The 16321-nt window shown below is 32.1% G+C and overlaps 1 protein-coding gene across 1 annotated transcript in view; it reads left to right on the plus strand.

Annotated features, from left to right (window-relative positions):
- Positions 1-11734, plus strand: part of LOC145673524 (uncharacterized) — a 70742-nt gene extending 59008 nt beyond the window's left edge. Inside the window, exon 3 of the mRNA XM_081743305.1 lies at positions 10218-11734. Coding sequence (XP_081599431.1) covers positions 10218-10653 — 436 coding nt within the window. The 3' untranslated portion in view covers positions 10654-11734. The remainder of the gene's footprint in view (positions 1-10217) is intronic.
- The last annotated feature ends 4587 nt before the right edge of the window (positions 11735-16321 follow it).

Consider the following 16321-nt stretch of genomic DNA (forward strand, 5'->3'; position numbering starts at 1 on the left):
TCTAGTACATCTCCTGCTACATTAATTCCTGTACGTATCAACTCTTTACCAACAGTTTTTGCACCTTGTTTTAATAAAGGAAATACAGTACGGAATAAACCTCCTAGAAAACTACCAATGCCATAACCTTCTTGATATGCTGTACCTCTATACACGTTATAATCACCTCCTGCTTGATGTGTGTAATAATTAAGGTATGGCTCATTCATCTTTCTTTCTTTCTATATACTTAAAAATATCAATAAATTACAATAGAATATTAGTATTATTGCTTATAAGTACACCATTTGCGTTTACGGGGTGGAGGACCATCCTTTTTGTCCTCTTCGTCTTCTGTTAGTTTTCTAATATAATCTATTCGTTGAGGATTACCAATGTACTCTAAGGGTATATTGGCTTTTGCCAATATTTTTCTTACTGAAAATATATTTCCAACTGAAATATTTTTCTTACGACATCTAACAAAATCGGATATCAAATCCACTATATTTCCACCTGGAATTAATTTATTATTAATATTCACATTTCCATTATCGTCCCATTGAATATTTGGATTTTGTTTCAATTTACGTAATAAAGGTCTTGCTTTACGTTTACAAATTTCAGGGAGAGTAAATATTATTTCATCCTCCTCATCCTCTTCTTCTTCTTCCTCCGTAGTAGTAGTAGTAGTAGTTGCTGTTGTTGTAACTGCTGTCGGTTTTTGAATTATATTTAAATATTTTTGTAAGACTTCTCTATATCTTGTCCATTTTTCTTCTGCATTTAAACTTTTATTATTTAAAATTTCTTTCATTTCATCATCAAGATTAAATATCGTTTGATAATGATGTAATTTTTCTGGTGAGATTAAAATAAGTTTTTGTGCGTTTTGCATAATTATTTAATTAAACTAGATAGTATACCTCCTAAAATAGGTGCAAGCAATACAGTAAGAAAACCTCCTTTTTGTATAATTATTCGTTTTTTCTTTTGTTTTAATGATGGACCTTTTTCCACCAAATATCTCAGTTCCTTTTTATATTTTTTTAGCTTATTTATCTCTGTTTTATTTAATGGAACATTTCCCTGTAATACGTTATAGGAACATTCAGAAATAGAGCGAATTAAATCAGGATCTGCATTTTGTAAAATTGCCTTACGTGCTTTCGGTTTTGACTTTGCTAAAAGTTTTAACAAATGTGCATTTTCCTTGCTAATCATTTTTTTACGGCTATTAAAGCACAAATAGTTGTTAGAATATAAACCATATTGCAATTATTTTTTTTACAGGCACATAAACATAATTAAAAGAATCTGTTGGAAAGATATTTGTTCGAACTCGTTGCTCATCAGGAGTATTTTGTTTCAAATCAAAAAGTAAATAACCATGTGCAATTCGAGTTGCATCTTGATATGCTTCTTGAATAAATTTTGTATTACCTGGATACAATTGTCGTGCGATATAATTAATTTGAGCTTGGTCTCTAGGATTTTTAAAACAATATAATGACAATTTAACGAAATATCCCGCATTCCTTTTTGTTGATGGAAAATATTCTGTGTTATAAATATTACACTTATATATGTATGATGGCTACCCTTAGTAAAAATATCTACAATCCGATGGTCACACTCACGCATTAAATCATCAATAATGACAAGATGTGGACCATCGTATGCTTGAAATTCATTATTTTGAGGTAAACCTTCTTTAAACGTGCAGTTTGAAAGAGTATCATACAATGGTTGCCATTCACCATAACACCATACAATATTTTTAAATAACTTACTATAATGGTCAAGAAATGTTTTAACAAAATATGATTTTCCACAGCCTGTAGGACCTGCTACCATACATGTAAAAGGAATTTTCCATCTCTATTACAGATATATTGCATTTATTTTGCTTTCTTTTCTCCTTTACATAAAAAAAGCGTTTGTTGAAGAACGAAAATTTACAGTGTTGCTAGAATTTAAAATACTTGTGACGACATGCTTCACCTATAAATTCTTGACTTCTCTTTTTTTACAATATAGTATGTTTTAAATCGATCCAAGAATTTTCACTTTTTGGCAGACCTAACCATTTCACATAGGCCTTATTATTTTTCTTCCGCAAAACTTTTTCAATCAAATACGTATGAGGATATTTGGTTTTCATTAATTCCAGTTCATAAAAACTTCCCTGTATAGGTTGTTGCTTGTTATCTTTTAAGTGGTAGGTCGGTGGATTTGTCAGGAATACTTCAGCTATTTGAAAGATTTCAGTCGTCCAATTACGAGTAAATTCTCTTTGAAAATGCTTGTTCGCCTTACTTATTCTAACATAATCATTCACTCTAAATTTTGGTTTTCCTTTAAAGGAAGCAAATTTTTTACAATACATGGTTGATAATAAAACCTGTTCATGTTTTTTGGTTACATCTGCAGGTCTCATTTTGATAGTGCTATGTTTAGTATGATTATATAGTTTTAGTAATTGTGGTAATATATCGAGCCATTTATAATTACCTTGTAAAGTAAAGCGTTTCCACATTAAATTACGCAATGTTTTGTTAAATCTTTCGACAATACTAGCTTTTATTTCAGTATATGTAGAATAATGCTTAATATTATATTTTTTCATTAATTGAGTAAAGTATGTGTTGTTGAATTCTTTCCCTCTATCCGCCTGAAGATAATTAGGACTTATCTGATTTTGCTTTAAAATCGACTCAAAAGCTTTGGCAACATGTTCACCAGTTTTTTGTTTCACAGGCACCTCCCATGCTTTTTTACTAAATGTATGTATGAAAGTTAATAAATATTTGCAATTTTTATTAATTTTTGCTAGACCTTTTAATTTCCCACTATTCATTTCTACAAGATCTGCCTGCCATAAATCGTGAATACCTTTGGTAATAACAGGAATTCTAGCATAGTGTTTTCTAGCAGATTTATGTAATTCATTTATAATATTTTTTCTTTCATCCTGATATCATTTCTATATATTTCTCCTAAAATATTATTTACATATTTTACATTGATTATCATTGTGCTGTTTCGATTGAAAAACTTACTTTCTTAAAAAATTATTTTACATTTTACACTTATCACAATATTTCAATGGTAACTGATAATGTCCCCATGGCAATGTATGAATGTTACAATTAAGAATACATAGCTTGTCATCATGAGGATCTAAAGCAATTTTATTAACAGATACTGTAAAGATTTCATGTTGTTTAGATTGCAACTGGGTTTGTTTCTTTCTAATAGTTCGATTATTGTTTAAGCAATCCTTAAAATCTTTGATAGAAATCATACGTGTTACATTTTTTCTTATACCCTTAATTTTTTTATTTCTTTATCAGATTTAGTGCGAATTGCATAATTTTTTGCTCGTAAACCAACATATTCAATGATAGGAACTCCATTTAACTCGTCTTTCATTTTACCCAAAACGTGTTTATTTTTTGTGTTATATAAAGCATGATTTTCTGCATAATTAAAAGTATCAAAATACTCGTTCAAGTCTTTTATTTCTTTATAAATATCGTCGGTTTTAATGTAGTAAATGAAAGAGTCAGTATCCAAATAAGTAATGCTAATCTTATCTCCATATCGAGGTTTCATTATATTATAATGGAATTCATACATTGCTAATTTTGATAATTCTAAAACTGTAGCTCCTACATAGATCGGTTTATTTAAAGTTACAGATTTTTTTTAACATATGGAATAATGCAAGATTATCTCCTAATTTTACCCAATTTTGAAACTGATCTTGCGCTACTAATTTTTTACACTTTTTTCATTGTTAATTAATTTTATATCAATGCGTTTTCGTACATTCTCCATTGTCTTTCCGTATACACAATTATTTAATAACTTATAGAAATCTTTTTCAAATTCAATTGTAGCATTTGCACGGCGTGGAGTATTTTCTTGTATATATGATGCAAGCCATTTAGATTGACGAAACCATAATATTTTATGTACTTTTACCAATATTAAACCTTGTTTTAGATAAAATTGTAATACTCTATAATGCAAGATATAATTCGATTTCGATTTAAGTGTCAATAGTAATTTTGAGTATTTACCATTTGGTGGAACTTCATTAGTGGGAGCACACGGAAATTCAGAATGGTATTCGTGTAAATAATTTGGATACTCTAAGTCCACTTCTAGAAAAAAAAACATTCACTATCCGTGGACCAATTGATAATTTTATTCTTGTCTTGCCAATTGTCAATTTTATCCTCCCACCGAAAATCACCATATGGTAAATAGTCAATCATTGATAGTCCGTACAGATTGTTCATGTCAATATAGAGTAAATAAGATTTTTCTTTTTCCGCATCAAAATCATGTACGTAAGGATTATTAGCTTTGGCATACCTTAACACAGCTTGAGTAATACCTCCGCGAATCGATTTTTCTACAAACATATACATATTGATATCTGATAAAAGTTGAAGTTCAATTTTTGTTTTATATAACATGGCTTGCCATGCCAACCCAGGTGCAGTAAAACAATTAATCGGATCAATACAAAAAGCATTTAAACATGTCTTTCGAAAATTCTTCAACACATCTGCTGTGAGAAGTACATCACATTTTAAATATAGATCGTGGTAGTCCCCTAAATTTTCACGTTTAAACACACGCCAAATCAGATTTGCATATTGATAATCAGTCTCGGAAATTTGTGTTCCATTCAATTTGCTATTAAATGCCTCTCTTTCAGGAAATTCAATTTCATTAAATGTATCTAAATTTGTTATGTAATCGTAATAATACATTCCCTTACGAACAATTAAAGGGAACTTATCATCAGAAAAATATTGCTTTGTATAGACGAATTGCTCAGGTTTTAATTTTGACACTAAATTTTCGAGACTGTACGGCAGGAATTTAAATAGGTCTAGAAAACGTAACTCGATATGTCTACCATTAAAATTAAAGTGCTTAGAGAATGTGATGTATTTCTCAGTGCTTTCAGCAATTACAGAAATATTGCTAGGGATGCAACCTAATTCTTTCACAAATAAATGTGCATCATACCCAGACAAATTATGGAAGAATACAGGGATAAAATTACTTTGACGTTTAATTTGTAAATTGCAAGTGTTGCACACCGTGGCAATATATTGCCCAGTTAAATGGTTATGATGTTTAACTTTTCTATTGTTACTCGTATATTTGCTGTCGCAAACAGAGCATTCAGTGGATAGATTAAACTCCTGTAACTGAGAACTATTTAATGGTATTAATGGTTTTTGTTGATCTAATATGTTTATGATTTTCTTAATTCATTCTCCATAGCAGACATAAACTTCATCGATACATTTTCTCCCCGATAAATAACTAAATCTGATTTCATATATTTGTTACTCCAACATACAATATAACCAAAACTGCTTGGTATATGTTGCTGAATTTGTATTGTACTAGATCCACTTTGTTTATTTATAGGTTTTAATAAATTCAAAATCTGCAACTATTATCACATCATTCTGTAATAACAATTTCAAATTTCGAAATTTTAAAACTTCCCTTGTTTCGGCATGTTAATTTTGGTTGGAGTGTGTTCTTTACATAATTTGTCATGTTCATCTAATTTTGATTTGTTATAAAAAGATACTAAACATCGTCTACAAATAAATGTTTGATGAGTACCTAACTGCTGTCTAACTAAACCATTTAAATTTGTAATTAAACAATAATGAGAGTTTAAATATAATAAATCTATATGTTTAAATACACCTGTATTTTCGCTTATACGTAACGGAAAAATTGTTTCATTATCATAATTAATGCCATATATATTAATAGAAATTTGTTCTTTAGTAAATACAGAATTATACATATGTTCAAATTTGCTTATGTGTGCTACTTCGACTGGGAATTTTATATTAGTTTTTTCAAATAACGGTAATAAAGTATTAATATATTGTATGTAATTATTCACACGATGTGGATTATCTTTTACTGGATATAAAGCAGCTAGAATGCAGTACATAAAACATCTATTATCGTTATTTTCAATATTGATAACACATTTTGTGGATAAAATCCATTGAGGCAATTTTACATAAGTTTTCTCTTTATGACTTTTTAATAACGCATTGAGATTTTTTATAAGACAATAACGACTATTGTAATTTTCTTCACAATACAGTAAATCTATATGTTTAAATACAGATGTGTTTTCGCTTATACGTAACGGAAAAATTGTTTCATTATCATAATCAATTCCATATATATTAATAGAAATTTGTTCCTTAGTAAATACGGAATTATACATATGTTCAAATTTGCTTATGTGTTCTACTTCGACGGTGAATTTTATATTAGTTTTTTCAAATAACGGTAATAAAGTATTAATATATTGTATGTAATTATTCACACGCAGTGGATTATCTTTTGCGGGATATAAAGCAGCTAGAATGCAGTACATAAAACATCTATTATCGTTATTTTGAATATTTAGAACACAATTCTTTTTAGATAAAATCCATTGAGGTAATTTTATATATGATGAAGCTAACAGAGGATCATATTTACTGATTTTAATTTCTAAGTGATGGTTTGGTTCAGAACATAAAGACCACCCTGATTTCTTAATTGCTCTGTTTTCTTGTTCAACTAAAATTTTATTAAATAGTTTTTCAATTATAGAATTCACATCTGTACTCGGTAAAATAATTTCGTTACCACTATTTACAAAGAATCTACATGTTTCTAAATCTACTGGTTTTACAAAAGTTGTAGCCAAAGAAAAATTTACTTTAAAAGATGTATTAGTTTGTTCTTGTTTTAACATATCTACACAGTCTTTTCTTTTATTATTTAAAAACATCCACTATCCTCATTTAAAACAGTATCACATTTTAAAATGATTTTTTTCAAATTATTATTAAATAGAGTATCAGTTGGTGAATTGATAGTATTTAGTTTAACCTTTTTTGTTGCCTTTTTTTAAATAACTCATAGTTACTATAATAATTCTGAAGTGAGTTTTTATAATATATTATTGTTACAAAATGTCTTACCTAAAAAAGAAAACAAAACTACACTAATAATATAAACACACACACAATAAAATCTGAACTTTACACTTAAAACACCAAGAAGAAAGTGATTACAAAAAAATATTTCGGTCAGTCTTTTATACCTGTGTGATCGCATTACGTCATATTGCGCAATAGGGATGAGTCACGGTCGGGGATTCCCCTCTTTTTTTAATCCTATCGTTGAATGACAAGTTATACCGCGAGCGATCAACATATTACGCAATAGAGATGATATAATCAAATCACGTTCAGGGATTCCTTTTTTTAATCCTATCGTTGAATGACCGTATTGTCTGTTAAAGAGAAAACTAGCTCAATGTTTTTTTAAAATCCGGATGAATGACGTAATGAGAATTATCCATATATGGCGGAAGTTATTATGTAACTGATAACAAAACACGGAAGTTCGCATTCCTCTGCAACCTTTAAATATAGGTTAGAACAAGTTCACTCCTTAAAAGAATATTTGCTATAGGGTTCGAATGTATTATCTGTTATGTTCAAATAGGGGTTGAAAAATGAGCCATACTCTTTTACTAGCCCTGCTATGTTAAAATAGGGGTTGAAAAATATGCTCACAAAAGGGAACGAATACACCCCTATTCTCTGCTATGTTCAAATAGGGGTGGAATACACCCCCGTAGTCTTATGTAATTTCTGCTATGTTCAAATAGGGGTTGGAAACGAGTTCACCCTATCTGCTATGTGTTCGTAGTCTTATGCTATGTTAAAATAGGGGTTGGATCTGTTATGTTATGTAGTCTGATGCTAAGGGGTTGAAAACGAATACACCCTTGCCATGTTATGTGTTCGTAAGGGTTGGAAAAATGAATACACCCTTGTTATGTTAGGTAGTCTTATGCTCTGCAATGTGTTCATAGTCTCACTGTATTTTCTGCTATGTTAAAATAAGGGTTGGAAAATAAGCCATGCTCTTTTATAAGCTGTGCTATGTTTAAATAAGTGTTGAAAAAGTGATCATAGAAGAGAACGAATACACCCTTGTGTTATCTGCTCTTCTATGTGTTCGTAGTTTCTGCTATGTTAAAATAGGAGTTGGAAAATAATACACCCTTGCTTTGTTAAATAGTTGTGTGTTCGTACCCCTTTGCTATGTTCATTGTCTGCTATGTTGAAAAAATGCTCATAAAAGAGAACGAGTTCACCCTTGTTATGTTATGTGTTCGTAGGGGTTGAAAAATATGCTCATAAAAGGGAACGAGTTCACTCCTTAAAATATGCTCGTAAAAGAGAACGAATACACCCCCTAAAAAGTGGTCATAAAAGGGAACAAATTCACCCCTAAAATGGAGGTCGTAAAAGACCGTGGGCTCACGGTGTACGGTGCTCAATTTCCCAGGGGCCCGTGAGTTGAGCGATATTGTCCGAAGGTGTTCCAGATCGATCCATTTTCTACTACTGTTAAAATGTATAATCAGCATACTGTAAGGTTGAAAACAGTAGCGTAGCCAGGACTTTTGTTTGGGCGGCCTTAGTGTTGGAGCATATTATATATATATATATTGACAACCATTACTGTGTTTCGGGCCTAATATGCAGGGATGTACAACTAAATGACACAGTATCAGTTGCTTCTACCTACTATCTGAAGCAGGTAGGAATACATTGAACTCCTTCTATCTCCACCAACCTACAGCGTAGGATTTTTATAGAACAACATGCGAAAGGTGATTCAATTAATTATAAATGCGACTGTTTACCTTTAGAGTATTCATTATTTAAGCGATCTTTTAAAGTAGAGTTTAATAGGATGTTGTGATGTAAAATATTAAGTAAAACTGTTAAATCACATTTCATAGAACTGTTGGTGAATTGGTCAATGTTAGAATATCAGAGATGTATTATAACATACCTCGATGAACTGGATTCGAACTTCTGGCTACGAAGTTCGTCTTCTAACTTCCTCACAGTGGATGGATGTCCACTGGCAATGTTGTTAACAGCTGATTCCCAATAGTGACTCTATCGAGAATAATCCTCGAAGACTAGTCCAAGACTGATCCTCCTACGGGTCTCTCAGAACTGATCCCAATTCAGTCTGACATTAGCTTTTTATCATCGTGTTCACGATGACGAATTTGTTGTTCCTTGATTACAAATTCTGAAACTTCTACATCTCTGAGCCGAAATTGTGCTGAATCACAATTTCTGCATTTTATCTCATTAACCAAATTCTCCAGACAGCTTATGTCTGCGAAATTCACACTTTTACCTAATTTTGATAATGTTTACATGTTGACATAAATTCTACAACGTTTTACATTTATTTGTTTCGTATTTGTTTTTGTTATTCTTTTGACACTGCAGACTCGTGTCTATTCCTTGAAGAAAACAACAAGCATCAGCAATGCGTAATACGATGTTATAATATGTCTGCAACCTAATTACAACAATTTAAATCATAAACAAACATTTTACTATTTCCTTCTGAAACCAATTAATGAGATTGAATAAATTTAAATCTTAAAATCTTCCAGAATTTCAGCGTACCGTGACACTCATCCCGTGACAATATATATATATATATATATATATATATATGTTCGTTTGTTGAGTCAGAATGTTTATTTATATTAGTTATATTATTATTATTATTATTATTATTATTATTATTATTATTATTATTATTATTATTATAGTTATAATAATAAATTTTTCTCTGAAGTGCTGGCTCCTTTAGATATTTCTTCGTTGTTTCTCGATTGCTGTTTTCGGACATTCCTTCGCCAAAATTAACTCAACTACTGTTTTTTTCGTTCTAATCACTTTTCTACAGCTTTTTTTTGTCTTTCTCTAAATTAATGTCTTGTTTAGATTTTTCTCCGTTGCTTTTTTTTGGTTTCTTTATTTGCGTATTTTTCTAACCGCTGTTTAACACAAGCAAATCTTTTGAATTGCTGTAACTGATCAAACATTAGAGATTAGAAATTACGAATATGAAAGTAGCAAAGTACATTGTCGGAACCCTTTGGGGGGCCCGGCATCCTGGGCCCTCCCCTTCCCTACGCCACTGCTTGAAAATAACATGTTTTCCACTTAATATTGAACATGAAAACATTTAAGTTTGACCTGGAGATTCAGTCAGGTAATTTTATTTCTCGAGATGGGTAGCAATTTTGTGCATTATATTATTCTCTTGTTTACTTTATACAGCTATTCAGCAGCAAGATTAGACCTGCTAAAGACAGATTTAGCATCTAATTTAGAAACAGATCCAGAAGAGGAGGTGGTTGGAAGACCTAAACGGAAAACAAAGGTACACAGAAAATTGTACCCAGGTGAAGAGATAGAAACATGTGACGAAGATGTGAATGGTGTCTCACAACAGAAGTCCCATGCGTTTCCTGTATTGGAAACCTTTTTTTTTTCTACACATTCACCTTCCAACGTACCGCAGGATACAAACTCTGGTTCAAGTAGTGCTGAACAGAAGGATGAAGATAGTGGCATAGGAGGAAATGTGATTATAGACAAAAGGAAGACCAGCGGAGTTCCGTCTTCTAATCACTCGACGATAAGTAGTAAATTTTTAAAAAGTAATATAGTAATAAGTCTTTATTTGCGTCCAACCTACTCAGTGCTCCATTAAAAAAGCACTATGAATCTTATCTGCAATCTTTGTTGAAGGTTGCACAAAATAAGTGTATCTCTTTAAACCTTTTCTTTACCATTTCGATTTTATAGTTTAATGTTCACATTTTACATCTTGCGTAGGAAACATGTACGACCCCTCCTATGTTATCCTTATTTTCCTTCGTTCCAATACCATTGCCTTAATTTTTACGACATTTATCTTCGTTTCGTAGTCTTCACAGCTATTTCTGAGTCTTATTAATTTCAATTAAAACTCTGCGAGAAGAGGAGCAATATCAATTTGAGTAATAAATTTTATTCCTTTTTTAAAAATACATAATATCCTAATTTTCAAACATGTTATTGAGACAGACTACAGTCGATAACCATGACTTTGTAACGCACTTCGGTATTCTATTTCAATAGTATAATGTAATTTACACTGTAAGAATAAGTTTCTACGTATAGTGCCTTATTTCCGGCATCTTAAGTTTATTGTAGTTTGTATTGTAGCCATTAATGGGTGTAGACTCAAAAATCATTTTAACTGACCAATAGTAAAAAAAAGAAAAAACATTATTTTATAAGTACCTTGTAGATTTTCTGAACATCAATGAACCTTAGTGACACGGTATACCCTTTTAATTTCGAGGCCCTGATATGTATGTTGTAAATTTTATTTTGACATTTCAAAAATTTTCTTCCGTTGATAGTGTGGGAAAAAGAGTGGAAAAAGCACTTCATTACAGCATTAGCTACTTATAATTTATTTCTTTTTTCACAGATGAAAGTATATTTGAAGAATTACTACGCCTTCGATCAACGGTAGCAAATGTTTTCGCTAAAGTTACATGGATAGAAGAAGAGTGGAAAGAACGTTCGTGTAGCAGTTTGTCCTCTTCCGTGGACGGAAATGACCAGTTTGACGTCATCACACTTCTACCTTTGGGAACGATGAAGGAATTTACACTTGTCGATGAGAAATGTATTCAAGATAGAGAGCAGCGACTGAAGCTGGTTAGTAACCTAATTTGATAGTTCAATTATAATGATGTTTAAAACCTTTTAAAATACAATTAACTGTTAACAAATTACGCAGCGGATGATGGTGAAGAAAATATTAAAATTCTTCAAATAACTAAATAATTACCGCCATTGACAAAATGCACAAAAAGATATTTCGGAAGGTACTTCTTCCTTCATCAGCTTGTAATTCAAAAAGTTCGAACTTGGAAGATTGAAGATTATTTTCAATTTTACAAGTCCATTTCTTTTGTGTTTTCAAACTGATGAAGTAAAAGTATCTTCCAAAATATGTTTCTGTGTAATTGTTATCAACAATGGTGTTTAGAAAGTTAGTTGAACGCTTTTCATGTATAGTTAACTTTTGTTTGAATTTACGGTTAATGACAGTGATTATTTTCTTAAGAAAGCAACTTTCTACTACGATCGAATAGTTAATGTTTTGTATATTGGTAAAATGTTTGCTTTATTTATTTTTGTAATTAATATTTGTCTCGTTCCTATTGGTACTTACAATTTTCCTGAATGTTAAATATTCCACATTAGTTTCCTTCTTGATTTTTATTCAGGATTTTGTTCCGGCGTCACTTAATGCCGCATGTTGTGGAAAGTTAACGCACGTTTGATTTGCTTTTTGGCTAAAGTACCAGGTTATCATAAAATCAGTATCGATGTTCAGAAAACTCTGGAGACGTAACCACACGACAGAATGCAATCACACTTAGTAGTAACATATTTGGGAATTTCTAGAAGTGAATGGTATAGCAAATAAAATTAGTTCCAATTTTCACCACAAGAGGTAATTTTGGCGCTGTACAATAAGGGACACTTGCGGACGGTACAGCCATATGGAGATTTACGGTAAAAGTGCTCCACCAGTTGAGTCAGAAGCATTTGCAGGGAAGTATTACAACCGAATTACCTTTAAAGGAAGGTGGATGACATAATCGCCAGGCACTGAAAATTCCCGTACACTTGGGCGAAACACAAACTACGGTATACAGCATCATTTATCCAAAATGAGATTAATCTCAGACGTGTAGTTTTTAATGCAAACATGTTACTTGGTATATGTCCTATTCGTGAAGATCAAGGGCAACCAAAAATTAAAGTCCAATCCTCTTTCCGTAGGAATGAACACTCGGAGCCTGAAAAAAAATATTCTGTCACTTCAGGGCGTAGGAAGTGCGAATGTTCCCCTCCTACAGTATGAGAACATATACTTTTAATCAAATGATTAGCGAAAATGAGCCCATTGGTATAGCGCTTTCATGATTTGAAGTTTTGCTCCCAAGTCATCTTATGTCATAGCTGACGACATAGGAGAAAGGGAGATCGAAATATAATGAAGGAGAAATACACTCACATGTGCATAAATAGAATTGAAAAAAATGATCAGATAGCATCTTATGTTGTCGCAAATTTCGATTTTGTAAGTAGACATGTAAAAGCTCACCCGAACCTGAGAGCATCCCACTACCAATTGCTGAATTCAAATGGAGAACTTTGTTGAGAGCATCAAATGATTACGGAGGGAGAGAAACATCTTAAGGTATGGGGAACGAAGAATGAAAAAAATGACAACTTCCCTGGACCGGATTCGATCCCTAAAACTCACGATTACCAACCAACCTCTCTGCTCACTCATCCACGGAACCACACAGAAATATAGACAGTCATGGGCCAGGCACGAATCTTTCGTTACGACCAGTGATTTATTTGTTGGGAGAAGCTACGGAAATTCCCCGTCTCTAGTTTTTCTTTCCCTTGCACTAACTTAATTACTATTGTCCCAGCCTGGGAGAATCTTTTCCACCTGTCTAGAAAATTTACCAACAATTTTCGTACATTTTTAGCAACGCAAAACATTTATTCATGGCTGTTCTGCATAATTATACTTACACAAAACAATTACTTCTAATTGTATGAATTCCAGCACCAAGTAAACAGAAGTACTGAGTATGAAATTCTATATCACGCGAATAGTTTTCCAGATAATATCCAAACTAAATTTTCTGTTTGAAATAGGGGGAAGCACACGCGTGGTACTTAGGGACAGATTGCGCCCATAAGATTTGTTTTGGGGATTAGGGGACATAAATTTATGTACAAATGGCAAAATCACACTTTTAATTATACTATAATTTTACTTTTAAGTGCGCCAAATGCTTAGAACGAAGGCATTCTCTTTGGCTTGGAAGAAAAAAATATGGCTGAAGGTGGAAGAGAAAAGACTGATTATGATGAGGAACAATGGGTGCTAGCAAGCAGTGGCGTAACCAGGAGATCTGGAACCTTCGACATTTGTAAAAGTTGTTAACATAATGCCTAAGATTCAAACTTTTTCAAACTTTTCCCCGGACAACCCCCAAATGAACGTTTAGCTAGCAGCGGTCCCCTAGCTAAGCCCCTAATACCAAATGATGTATTGTCTGTCAGATAAGAAAATCACGTTCGCGGGATACTATCTTTGGTCCTTACTATGAGATGGAAATTGGTACACATTACTTGCTACCACATCGCGATTTAATTAAATGTTTTAAAAGCTCAATTCCTAATCAAATCGATATCTGCATGATCTCATTCTTTACAGCTCACAAAAGGCACTATAGAAATATCGTAAACCTCAATAAAAAATGTTCTTTCATAGCGTGAAGCATACGGTTATTGCCATATATTTATAGCGTACATGTCTTGTGTATCTTATTCCGTAGCTTATTTGATCCGTGCAGAATTCCTGTTCCCGCGACCCCTGTTTCAATCTTCGTGTTCCTACTTTTTTTTTTATTTCTCCATTGATCAGGTAAGACTCGAGTAGAAAGAAACATATGATTACAGTTTATGGTGTGATTCGATATTCTGCAGGTATTTATTTATTTATTTATTGTCAAGCGAGAAAATGAAGTAGAATTTTACAAGAGTTAAACTGTTCTAGATTTGAGTGTTAATTAACACTATGAATAAGTTTACAGCTCAAAAATAAATTGACTTCTCTTCAATTGTAGTTGATAATTAGCTATGGTCAAGGAAATGGATTTCAGCTTTTTTGTGTGTGATCAGCACATTGACTTCCATCATTTCTATTTCTGGAAATAAAAACCACTAATTTTGTTTTTCGTTCATATATAAGATTCTCATCTTTTAGTCGTTAACAAGATAGATATTATAGTTCAAACTGTCACTATGGCATTACATTTCGTCATAGAAAGAAATGATATATAATGTTTAACAATATATATATACTTAAAAATCTCGAAGATAATATGGCAAACATTTTGAACAATTTTATAATAGAGGTAAGCAATGGTTTATAATAAAATAAGCTGCAATGAAATGCACGGTATTTGAAGTTAGCGAAAAGATTGCCAGTAGATGCTAAAATATAAGTTTATTGAACATATTGTGACGCTTCAACTTGGAATATATAGCTTGGATTTTATTCTCGATAAAATCTGAAATATTTTAAGAATTTTAAATCTTGAAGAACGTAACACAACTTTGAATCCCATGGTTATAATATTGAACTTACCAATTCACGAGCGATAGTGGCTTATTGAAAGAATTCCTGCCTCCCGAACTTTTTATATAAATCAACCAATCTAAACCGGATCTTTGATCAGAAGATATTTTCTCCTTTGTGTATACTTCAGGGAGAATATGTAACGTGAATTTTTTCTTAGAAAATGTAGCAACTGATCAAATTGAATAATGTCAGAAATAGCTTACTTTGCTTGCTAGAACCTATGTTTGGTAGATGTTCACACATCAATCGTTTGTGTTTGTTTCATTTTTCTTTTTTGATTTCTTATCTTTCTGAATACTTCGGAAGATTTTAACAGAATGCTTGTTATTATACTCCGGCTGAGTTAATTTTAGCTGGAGGCGAAAAATTGTGGAACAAGATACACAAACTCATTCTCCTTATCTAGAACAAGGAAGAATTGCCACAACAGTGGAAAGAATCATTGTTCCAATTCACAAGAAAGGCGAAAAAACTGACTGTAATAATTATCGAGGCATTTCTCTTCTGTCAACATCCTATGAAATGCTTTGAAATATTCTATTAGCAAGACTGACTCCATACGCATATGAAATTATTGGAGATTATCAGTGCGGATTTAGACGAAATCGATCAACTATCGACTAAATATTTAACATTCACCAAATCCTCAAAAAAAAGTAGGAATATAATACCCCGGTACATCAACTATTTATTGATTTTCGAAAGGCATACGACTCGGTTGGGAGACAAACATTGTACAACGTTCTTACAGAACTTGGAATACCGAGAAAGCTAATTAGATTAATTAAGATATGTTTAACTGAATCACAAAGTAAAGTCCGGGTAGGAAAGTTTTTGTCCACGAGCTCTCACGTCGAAAATGGCCTGAAACAAGGAAATGCGTTGTCGTCATTATTATTTAACTTCGATCTGGAATACGTTATAAGGAACATCAAAGATAGCAACCAGGGCCTAGAGTTGAACGGTATTCACCAGGTTATGGCATATGCTGATGATGTAAATTTAATAGGGGATGATAGGAGAACAATAGAAAGAAATGCAGAGATCTTATTAAACGTTTGCAGGGACATCGGTTTAGAAGTAAATGCAGAAAAAAATAAATACATGGAAGTGCGTCGGGACCGTAATACAGCAAATT

Source organism: Thermobia domestica, chromosome 16 (genome assembly GCF_964235325.1).
Source record: "Thermobia domestica chromosome 16, izTheDome1.hap1.1, whole genome shotgun sequence".
NCBI classification, from domain to species: Eukaryota; Metazoa; Arthropoda; class Insecta; order Zygentoma; family Lepismatidae; genus Thermobia; species Thermobia domestica.